The sequence below is a fragment of the Zingiber officinale genome, chromosome 5A (genome assembly GCF_018446385.1).
Source record: "Zingiber officinale cultivar Zhangliang chromosome 5A, Zo_v1.1, whole genome shotgun sequence".
NCBI lineage: Eukaryota > Viridiplantae > Streptophyta > Magnoliopsida > Zingiberales > Zingiberaceae > Zingiber > Zingiber officinale.
This window is the reverse complement of record NC_055994.1, coordinates 151,870,157-151,881,311: the sequence shown is the minus strand read 5'-3', so window position 1 is coordinate 151,881,311 and position 11,155 is coordinate 151,870,157. Positions and strand designations below refer to the sequence as shown.

General features: G+C 40.9%; 2 protein-coding genes across 10 annotated transcripts; both read right to left on the bottom strand.

Annotated features, from left to right (window-relative positions):
• Positions 1-1,482: 1,482 nt before the first annotated feature.
• LOC121982533 (FCS-Like Zinc finger 8-like) lies at positions 1,483-4,287 on the bottom strand. 8 transcript variants are annotated; one of them, XM_042535672.1, is made up of 3 exons: positions 3,878-4,287; positions 2,966-3,778; positions 1,483-1,689 (listed from the first exon to the last, which is right to left on the bottom strand). In XM_042535672.1, the coding sequence occupies exons 2-3, from the start codon at positions 3,727-3,729 to the stop codon at positions 1,602-1,604; spliced, it is 852 nt and encodes a 283-aa protein (XP_042391606.1). In that variant the 5' UTR covers positions 3,730-3,778; positions 3,878-4,287; the 3' UTR covers positions 1,483-1,601. The 8 variants fall into 8 exon arrangements, 5 of the variants coding, with proteins under 5 accessions (XP_042391606.1, XP_042391605.1, XP_042391603.1 ...); XM_042535671.1 differs by having other exon boundaries at positions 2,966-3,794; positions 3,874-4,286; XM_042535669.1 differs by having other exon boundaries at positions 3,874-4,286.
• Positions 3,913-10,699, bottom strand: LOC121982532 (pentatricopeptide repeat-containing protein At5g03800-like). Of its 2 annotated transcripts, none has more exons than XM_042535667.1 (4): positions 7,647-10,699; positions 6,979-7,334; positions 5,642-6,015; positions 3,913-4,716 (listed from the first exon to the last, which is right to left on the bottom strand). In XM_042535667.1, exon 1 carries the CDS (start codon positions 10,620-10,622, stop codon positions 8,091-8,093), a length of 2,532 nt encoding a protein of 843 aa, XP_042391601.1. In that variant the 5' UTR covers positions 10,623-10,699; the 3' UTR covers positions 3,913-4,716; positions 5,642-6,015; positions 6,979-7,334; positions 7,647-8,090. The 2 variants fall into 2 exon arrangements, with proteins under 2 accessions (XP_042391601.1, XP_042391602.1); XM_042535668.1 differs by having other exon boundaries at positions 3,913-4,549.
• Between the last annotated feature and the right edge of the window lie 456 nt (positions 10,700-11,155).

The following is an 11,155-nucleotide window of genomic DNA, read 5'->3' as shown; positions in this document are numbered from 1 at the left end:
AAAGATTAAATAATTTAATAATCTTATCAATTAAAAAAGAGTTATTATAATAAAATTCTTAATTATAAATTTTGCATTTTAAAAAATTTTAAAAATAATTTTATATAAAAATTAAAATTTAAAAATCTAATGGGTTTTTTTTTTTTATTTGGTCTAGATCTCTGAAAACAAACGGCCTTGGTGATGGCCCGGCCCAGGTAATGTAGGAGACTGTTCCACTCTGGAGAAGAGCAGGAAAAGGAGGCGCTTGGGGGTTGGTTGGAAGGAGACCAGATCCTCTGCGCCCGCCTCCCGTGCGCCCTCTGCGCCCGTCGCTACGCGACAAAAAACCCACGTGCTAAGCACGTGCGTTTCTCCGCTCCAGTAATAAAACCCTTCCTGCTGATCGGTCTGTTGACCGATCAGCAAGAACAACAGGAATGCTGATCGGTCTTGCTGACCGATCAGCATTCCAGTAGATTAACTTTTTTTAATTTTTTTTTCTTTTTTTTTTTAAAAAAATAAAATAATAAATAAAAACGTTTCTAATATGTATTAGAAACGTTTTTATTTATTATTTTATTTTTTTTAAAAAAAAAGAAAAAAAATTAAAAAAAGTTAATAAAGTTATCTTCCTGCTGGAGCGGAGAAACGCACGTGCTTAGCGCGTGGATTTTTTGTCGCGTAGCGACGGGCGCAGAGGGCGCACGGGAGGCGGGCGCAGAGGATCTGGACTCGATTGGAAGTGGGCAAGCAAGGCGATTGGAAGGCAGAAGGCTCAGGTGAGGCGACACCTTGGATCAATCAACGAATTCGGCGGCACCTGCGCAACTCCTAAAGCCCCGTCGATCGATATAGCCCGGCTGGAGTTCGATTGTCTGGACCTGGCATTTGAGCGATCGGATTGTAAAGATCGGATCTTTTTCACTCGTTTGCCCTTTTCTTTGAAAAAGTTGAGATTTTTTAACGTTTTTCTCTGGGATTCTCTCGGACAGTTTAGTTTCTTACATCGCCGCTAGACCTGACGGTGTTCACCAAGCTGGAAGCGAGTTATGGCGATTGATTGAGCACCAGAGCGGGATTTGTGACTGGTTTCTTTGGTTCCTCATCGATCGGACAGTCGGTCGAATCACCGCCATGGATTCCAAGAGCGGCAAGAAAGAGGAGGGCGATCTGGACTCTCGAACGAGCAACAACAGTCTAAATCTCAAACACGAATGGGAAATCGATCTGTTTCTTCATCTCGTGTGGTATTGGTTGAATGCCGCACCGCGCTAACTGCTATGAATACTAACTCTTTACTGAAGCTGTTCTAGGTAATTGTTCTATGAAATCATTGCAGCAAAAGGCGAAACCCTCGCCCCCAAGACCCCCACCGATCGGACTCACGGTCATTGTGAGGGAGGTAAATCGCAACACCCGAGTTAACATGGGACGGACCGGGTGAGATACAGGGATAGAAGATTTATTCCCCCGTTGCCACTAAATTTCGACCAATTGTTCTATGAAATCATGTTCTTTGACATCTTTGTGCAGATACGCACAAGGTCAAACTAACAAACATATCATAAATTATCCTTTTCTAATATCTATGAGAATTATGATCGATTAGGATTACAGAATTACCTTGCCTGTGATGGATAAGAACAAATGCTCTGTGATTCAATGCTGCAGTAAGAGTTGGTCCCCTCGTCAGTGAACAAACACAGCCTGTGAAGCAGGAGTCACTGAATCAAATAGACTATGAATAAAATTGCAAAACTGATTAACAGAAAAGATAACATAACATAATATCCTGCAATAACAAGAAAACATAGAACAGAAAAGATTGAGAATATCATATTTAATTCATTATTGTTTCCTCATTGTAACAGCAAGACTGATTAACAGATGAAAGTAACCCTTAAATAGAGCTCTCTCTGTCAAAAACTATGCTAGCTACTGAGCCCGCCCTTAGCTTCCTCTAAACCTCACTAGATTTCATCCCTGAAAGCAAAATTTTAACAAACAGGCTACAGCACAATTTAGATCATCTTCATCGTGTAGGATCAGAATCCATAACCGCCAAAAGAATTGCAGCGAAACGAGGGTATGCTCAACTAGATTGTGGGCAAATTATATCTCGATTAATGACTCTTCCTTCTTGTGGCACTCACTGCTGCAGAATGCTTTCTCACCACTGAAAGAATAGAGACGAAACAAATGTCTGATAGTACATATAACAATATGAAGGAAACATACTAAATCAATGAAATTCAAGCACTGCAAGTCTTTATCTATTTGAGTTCGACTACTGAATGTTACTGAATCACTGTTTTAATTGTTACATAATGTAAGAATCATTTTTTAAAACCATAGTAAGAAATTCTCCAGTAGAGGGGACACATGGTAGGTCATTTTCCCAAGCAAATCCAGGTGAAGTAACCCTAACTTGAGGGCATGAAGACATCAGATCGATTCGACTTTTCATGGATCACGAAAGCAGCCATTGGGGGACCTCAGCAGTGAACACCGACGACATGAGGTCCCAGAAACAATGGCATAGAAAGGACCTGGTGAATGGAATCCTGAACATGGTTCCAACATAATAACAATAACCAGTGGAATATTGTCTGCTAAATGAGACAAGGAACGTAAACCTACCTCTCCAGAGGAATGATTAAACCTCAGCAATATTGAGTCAATCAATGCCTGATTGTCGCCTAACTGAAGGAGAAAAGAACTTGATAATGGTCACAACACAAACAACTATAGGTTATTTTTTAAAGGCAAATCTTGAAATGATAACAGGTGCTTGAAATCATGTTAAAATTAATCAGATTGCCTGTCATTTAGAAGCTTTAAGCTTCTATATGTATTTTCTAAAAGCTATTATTGCTGTAGCATAATAAAAACATAGTACCTAAAGAGAAGAAATTTTTACAAGACTTGAATCTATAATCTAATATAAATGTAAGTTTAACCTGCAATAGGAGAGCATGCAAACCTGCATATGAAGGTGTCATTCCCTTGGCCAAGATCCTTCCTGCATGCATAGCAGAAGCTCAAGAAATCATTGCTAAGATGGCCTCGGCGATCAGTCGGTGTAGAGCTGTTGGTTTCGATGGAAGCAGTGAACCCATCCCCACAGCTCTCCACTATACAATTGTCAAAAATGTGAGTGGTTCTTGGATTTGGACCATGAGATATCACACAAGTATAGTCCTCCGAGAGTTCCATCTCACTCATAGAGATGCTCCTGGCAAAGACCCTACAAGAAGAAGAAGTCGTCATCTCCAATCCTAGAGAACTCTGGGCAGGGGAGAGCAGAGCTAGTTGGGATTCTTTGTTCTTGACGCCAAACTCTATCGGGGATCTGACTGGTGACATTGGGCCGGCGCAAAGGGAAGGAATTTGGACCTTGAGAAGCGACCCAAACACCACCCTTCTGCTCTCCGAATTGGGGAAAGCTTTGGTAGATTTCTCCTCGTTGAGAGCATCGATGATGCTGAGCCCGACGGCGTCAGTGTTGCCGAATGATCGAGCATGTAGTTTGCTCTCTGTGCCACTGGATTTGGTAGCATCGGAGAGGAGCTGGCGCCCGATCGAAGACAAGCTCTTGGTCTCGAGGATGGAGGTCGGGCTCATGGCGGCCTCGGAGTCCGAGGAGCTACTTGAGGAGACACCCACAAAGAGCCTTGGAGAGGAGAAGATTGAGAAAGCTCTGGACTTGTTGCAGCAGCTGCTATTGGAAGAGTGGGGATCGGACATTAGGGCTTGTTTTCACCGATTTCTTCCTCAGCATAGCGTTCGCCAAACCCTTGATGCCACGAAAGCTTCAAACAGTGAGAAAAAGAGGGATTCAACAGAGAAAACAGAGAGCGTTTTCTTTCAAAAAGAGAAAAAACGACGAACAGACGGAGGGCTTGGTACTGAAATCTTCTTGTCCCCTGCTCCGCTGCTGCGCAACTTTGAACGATCAAAAAGATTGGAAATTTAAACAAGACGACGAAAAACACGAACAGATTGTTCACAGTACGCCACTTCCTTCAATCTTTTCAGATCAAAGGAACACTTTTTAGGAAATCGATTGTTGGAGCCAGAACAGAACCCTGCGTACTCGCTCGATCCCAGTTGATCTCAGTTAAACCCTCAATCGGCTTGACCCAAAAAAGAACGAAAAAGGTCGAACTTGAATCTTAAAAATCCAAAATTGATCAGAGAAAACCCATCAAGATCGCGCCTTTCCCCTCCCTCGATCGCTCTCCACGAAAGCAGCATATCAAAATCCAAGGTCGAGGCATGCAGCCCTGGTGGTGGAGGCCATGGCGCTCTTCCGGAAAAGGGTGCGTATTTAAAGAGCAATCCCATGTGATGTGGCTACTTTTTGCCCGGGAATCATATCCTTACACGTATCAAATTGTTGGGCCCTCGCGGGCTCTTCTTCTTCTTCTTCAACCTTTCTCCTGTCTCGGCTAAATTCATCACAGCACAAGGGAAGGAAACCATTCATTCCATTGCCGCCATTACTGCCGTCGGTGCACAGTATTCAAGGGCTGAGCACACATTTTAAAGCCAGAGAAATAATATCCTGGTGCATTATTCACAGTCAGTGTGTGAGACTGAGACTGAGACTGAGACTTCAATTTTTACACAGGTTTAATTGCTTCAGTTCAGGTCCAGGCAAAGTTATTGTATCGGTGTGTGATTTGACAGGGATTAAATGGAGATTTATTAAGCTTGGAATCTTGTAGAGGTCTGCAATTATTGAGGCTGTCAACTTCCAAACTATTGACAATTAGCAAACTGCAAATACTGCTCTCTGTCAATTAATTCGTAAAAAAAAAGAGAGAACTAATGCATTTTATTTTATTTTTCACTAATACAATAATCTCCACAGCTGAATAGTTGTTAATGTAACTTATTTTATTTTTGCAGGGATCTGCCTTTATCAGTGCAAGGTCACAAGATTGATATAAAAAATTTCAAGTTAATGTTTTAGTCAATTATCCCAATCATCTTGTTAAAATATTTTATATTTTCACTTTACCTATGAAATATTTTATCCAATTGTGCCTGATTTGCAGCACAATTAATTAATTTGTTGAATTGAAAGGTTACAAATGGAGTATTGAACATCATAATAATTTCTAGTTTTTTTAAAAAAAAAATATGAACATCATCAAACTTTGATACATCTCACTAAATGTTCCATGAATGACATGTACCGAGAGGTATACAGGAGAATATAAGGCCAGGCCTTTTGACCTAATCAAATAAGACACTTTCCTTGGCTTGGCATGCATTAGCAGTTGAGTGAGTCTTTATGCAAGTAATAGCCCCCATGACAATGAGCGAAGCATTATATAATTTGATTGACTATTTGATGGAATATATAATTGGTGTCTAAATAGTGGTTTTGGTGGATGATTGAGTACTCCTTTGGACAATGTTCTAGATGCTTTATATTGCCCATTAATTATCCTTTTGTGCTGCTTGGGAAATTTAATTACAGAGCTAAAAAAGCCAGTGGGTATTTGTAGAAGAAAGTATCCATTCCAATACTAGGAGTTATGCTAATCATCCACCCTAAGCAACTTCATTTTTTTTATTATAGATAAATGAAAATTTCCTTACCAACCAGGAAAAGAAATTAGAAAAGGTAGTTTAAAGAGAGGGTTACCTTGTTCTAAAGAAGCTTAGAAGAATAAGTTCTATCATCACTTCCCTGCAAGTTAGCGACTTCAATCAACCTCTTGAAAGTTATCTTCTTCCAAGCTAATTGATGATGTATATCATTGAATGGAAGCTAGATGTAGCTTTCAGCTTTTAATTTGCTTCAGCGGAATATGCTCGAAGGGTTGGTTCATTGCACAAATATGCCTCCTTTTTGCCATGTCGAGTGTCCTATGCTTACCATCTGCCATTGTCTCAATCCATGACAAAAAGGGACCGTCACCATTTGGCTCTTCTAAATGGGTCACTTAGTGGCTGTGGCTTTCAGTGGTGATGTAGAAGAGCCACTAAAAGCCATGCATGCTCTCGTGCATTTGGTTCCTGAAGAGGACAAAGTGCTAAGTTAGTTCCATCACTTTGATGCCAAACTTTATCAATCCCAAATTCATTTCTTTCACACATCTAAGATTGAGCATATTCTCTTTTCCTATAAGAACCAGAGTTTTTTTTTCCTGGTCTTATATATCAGATGAAGCGATCCAAAATTGTGTTTTGGGTTCTGAAAAGACATGAACAAACCTGAGTGTGTTGCACCGGTTTATATTTTTTTGCTGCTGTGAGACAGATACATTGAGAACATATAGAATTCAACAAGATCCAACAATGCGTCAAAGTAGAAACATGACTTTACTAGTTTCTGCTAGTTACTCTTTTACTAGTAACTAATTTCTCCCCCATATTTGCCTCATGTATCACTAATTCTCCGGCTTTTACAGGAATGGAGCCTATAGAAGTTGTACAGCTCTCTATTGCATATAGGCAGATAAGTACTTCGAGATAGAGGTTTGACCATTTTGATTGGTGTTTTGTTGCAACTTTTGCAAGATGTTGCAAGAGTATTCCTCGTGGTTGTTCAATGGGTAACTTTTCCTGATGGGTAAATGGGATTAATAAAAGGAATAAGGTTCGGAAGTTACTGTTCTTTGTAACTTCTGACTGTTGTGAAGAAACATACTTGAGCTAACTATGGGCTAGAGCTTATTTTATGGTAAATGAATAAAAGTACAGCTTTTTAAATTGATTTACCATCATCGTCATTTCCTCGTCGCCGAAAGAAGATTCTAACTCATGTTCATCTATTTTTGCCTTGAGGGCAATATTGTGTTTTGGCTCATTCTTTAAATTTGTACATCTCGATTCATGAACTTCAAACGTTGAAAATAACTCTTCTAAGGTAATAGATTCTAAGACCTTAGAGAGATAGTAGACATCTACTAATGATGCTCATTTCGTATTTCTAGGGAAAGCATTTAGAGCGTACCTTAGTGAATCTCGATTGCTTACCTTTTCTCCGAGATTCGAAAGTCTGGTGATGAGATCCTTAATCCTCAAATGAAGGTGTGCAATGGATTCATCTTCTTCAAATCGAAGGTTGGTGAGCTGGTTGCAAAGTAAGTCTCATCTCGTGAGTTTGGCTTCGGACGTCTCTTTGTGTAGCTTAAGGAACTTCTCCCAAAGCTCCTTTGCTAAGTTGTAGGCGCCGATCCGGTTGACTTCTTGTGGCAGTAGGATGCTCAACAGATGGAACTCTGCTTTGTCATTTGCCACGTAGTCAGCCTGCTCCTTCGTTCACTAGTATTCTTCGTGGCCTTTTGGATGTAATGTTACTTATTCTTGGTTCATTTGCTGCCACTCGACACCTACAATGGTGTTAAAAGGCAAGGCCAATTCTCAGTTCTATACACACAGACATTACAATGATTCCACTTGACACCTATCATGACTAGTAAAGTCATGGCCAGTGTTTCAGTTAGTTCTATCTATGTTACTGAGATTGTGAAAATAATTGTAATAGCTAAATATGATGTGCAGTATCAATCCACTAAAAGCCAATATATATTTCACAGTAGACTCTCATTTTGCTAACGAATGTTAATCCAAAATTTTTCCTATAGATATCTTATATTAGGAGTTATACTACTAATCAATAGTCTAGACTCTAGACCTCTTACCTCAATCAACTAAAGCTTCAGAGTCATAGATCTGCTTCTTGAGTCGTTGATCCAAAGGTGACCAAGCCGCTTCTGAGTTATCAATCTGCCGAGCAACTTCTGAGTCATCAAGCCACCAAATTTCATCATTATCTATTCACCCCTTCTAACCTTCAACTGGTGTCATATAAGTGTCATTTGATCCTAGATTTGACATCAAACGAAAATCTTAGTTAAAGGCTTCAGATCCATGATGGATGAGTGGTTGTTCAGAAGGAAACTCAATCATGCGTCCTCCATTTCATGATGGCACTGTTTTCTCGTATTAGATTTCATATACACATCAATTAGTAGTCTCACAAATTAGGCAAAAGAACCGGTTTATAACCTACTGAAAATTGCAACAGACTACAGCTTTTATATATCTGCACAACTTCAATACAACAAATACACGCAGGTGCAACATCACCAATAATCTCCACAGGAGCAAACACCGCTCTTCAAATGGTGAAACCCTGACGTATCCCTCACCAAGATCTCTCGACTGGTTACCAAAGATACATATTTGAGAAACATGTGACAGTCGCCACAAAGATGGATGTTCTTCACCACCTTCACTGGACGGTCTGGCCGTGCCATTAGAAGCCCATATGAAACTGCCAGTTTTGCACTGTGATAGAAGAGGAAGTTCAACTTTTGATACTCTTCCACTTCATGAAGCACAAAACATGTGTCTGGCTCATACCCTGCTTTCATGCATGCCTGAACAAGTATTTCCAGTGCACTATAGATGTCTTTCGATTGTGAATGTGATCTATCTCTCGCATAGAACGAATGCACTTCATTCTGATGAATAATCCAACTTCTTACAGGGATCTTCCGCAGGCCCTTTTCTTGCATTTCCTGCCTCACCTTTTCTGAGCAATGCCACCTCCCAGAAGCCGAATAAAGATTTGCAACGAGAACATATGTAGATGGATCTTGAGGTTCTGATGCCAGAAGGGATTGCACTGCCTGTCTCCCTAAGCTCACATTTGATCTCAACCTACAACTATCAAGCAAAGCTCGCCAAACTGATGTGTCAGGTTTCAAGGGCATGTTCTGTATCAGATGCTCCGCTTCAGCAAAGGAACCCCAATAACCCAAAACATCTACCATGGCCGAGTAGTGTTCTGATGTCGGAGTAATGCTGTAAGAGTTCTCCATCAATTGAAATAGTCTGTGACTGGTCTCAATGGAGTTTGAGCTAGTATATCTACATGCTGAAATAATCAAGAGAAAGGTGATACCATCGGGCATCACGCCAAAGTTTTCCATCCTTTGCCATGCATCCAAAGCATTATCTCCCTGTCGGTGAAGAAGATGAGCTGTTAGTAATGTGTTCCATGACACAATGTCATGCTGAGGCATTTGGCTAAAGAGAGTAATGGAATCTTCCAAGTTCCCACACTTGGCATACATACTGAACAGAGCATTCCCAACTTCTAGATCAGATAATACACCAGACTTAACAATGACACAGTGAATTTGCTGCCCCATTTCTGCAAAACCTAGGGTACCACATAATGCAAGGACTGCTGAGTACAAGAATTCATCCATAATCATTAGGTCATGTCTCACTATCCCTAGTTGAAAAAGAGACAAAGCTTCATTATGCTGCCCGTTTCTAGAATAAGCACACATAAGAGAAGTCCAAGCCAGCTGAAAGTTCTCTTCATGGACCAAACTCGTAAACATCTCCCGAGCATCATGAATCCTACCACATTTAGAACACATATCAAGTAAAGCAGCTTCAATCCAAGCACTCAATTTGCAGCCAGATTTAATCAAGAAAGCATGAATCTGCTCACTCTTCTTCATATCAGTGACCAAGGCACAAGCGTTCATAGCACTAGTCAGCGTAAAATCTGAAATCTCCAAGCCATTTAGCAACATCAACTGAAAAATTTCTAGACCTCGAGAACCTTCTCTATTATGGCAAAAACCAGCTAAAAGAGCATTATAAGTCACACAATTCCTCTCAGGCATTTGATCAAAAACCTGAACAGCAGATTCAACTAAACCAAATTCCATAAACGCATTAAGCATCCCAGTCCAAGATATATCATCTTTTGTAGGCATTCTCTCGAAGACATCAGCCACATCTTCTATAGAACCGAACTGAGTGTAGAACGAAACCAAAGCATTTCCTACACTTAAATTCAAATCCAAACCGGTTTTAACAGCATAAGCATGAATTGCTTTTCCTTCTGTACCACCAAGGCCATCTGAAGCAGCCGTCAAAAGGGTGGACAAGGAGAAGCCATCAGCGCGATGTCCTTCAAACTGCATAAAATTAAAGTGCTCAAACGCTTCAGCATATCTACCATTCTCGATCATACCCGAGATAAGTGTGTTCCATGACGATGCATCTCTCTCAATCATTTCATCAAACAGCTTCTCGGCGGCAGTGGCGCACCCACATTTGACATACACAGCAATAAGCGCGTTGCCTACATATACGCAGGAACAGTGGTTGGTTTTCACGGCAAAGGCGTGAACTTGAGACCCGAGTCGGAAATTCAACTCCCTGATGCAACTCGTCAAGATAGCGACGAAGCTAAACTCGTTCGGTTCAACACCGAGCATCCTCATCCGGAAGAAAAAGCCGGCGGCACGGAGCGGCCGTCCGGCCTTGGCGTACGCAGATATCAAGGAGGAGAAGGAAGCGACGTTGGGCGACGGCAACAAGGCGAAGACCTTGCGGGCGTCGGGGAGGCGGCCGAGGTCGAGATACATGGAGATGAGGGCGTTTCCAAGGCGGGTGTCGTCGTTGTCGGTGGATTTGAGGATGGCGGCGTGGAGGGCGCGCCCGAGAGCGAGGTCCCGACGGTCGGCGGCGAGGCGGAGGAGGTGGTGCGGAGGCGGAAACTGGAGGTGGTGGTGGTGGGGAGATCGACTGAGGGAGGGTAACTTCGCGGCGTGGGAGAAGGCGGGGATGGGGACGACGGCGGCCATCGAACCGCGAACGGCCGTCGATTTGCTACTTCGCTACCGGTTTTGCTAGGGGAGCGAAGTGAATCTCACGCGGAATCCGCTCATTTGGCGGAAAAGATTTTTTTCTATTTATAGAAAATCTAAATCTATGGTAATATTTTCAAAATTTTAAAACCCATGAGTTTAACTAATACAGTTAATAAAAATAGGATTCTAAATGAATCAATGTTCGTGAATAAATTTGATATTCGGATTGATAAGAATATATTTATGTTCATTCAATATACATTAGATTAATTAAACAAACAAGCTTGAACAGCTCATTAAGCTAAACAAACAAGTTTAAATATATATATGTTCAGCCCGTTAATGTTCGTGAACAATATTCGTGAATAATATTCACGAACCATATTTATTAATAAAACTCTTTTCAATATGTCAAATAAACAATAAAATAAAATAAATAAATTTAAATTATCAATCTTAATAATCAATCAAACAAACTTGAATTGAGAACTTAATAACATCTAAACGAACCAAATTCAAACCAAGCT

Bases quoted from the DNA above. Each gene is read 5' to 3' on its own strand.
- LOC121982533 (XM_042535672.1), bottom strand. From the start codon at position 3,729: ATGTCCGATCCCCACTCTTCCAATAGCAGCTGCTGCAACAAGTCCAGA. The intron at 1,690-2,965 runs GTTTGCATGCTC...CCTGCTTCACAG, and splicing joins AATGACACCTTCATATGCAG to GCTGTGTTTGTTCACTGACG.
- LOC121982532 (XM_042535667.1), bottom strand. From the start codon at position 10,622: ATGGCCGCCGTCGTCCCCATCCCCGCCTTCTCCCACGCCGCGAAGTTA.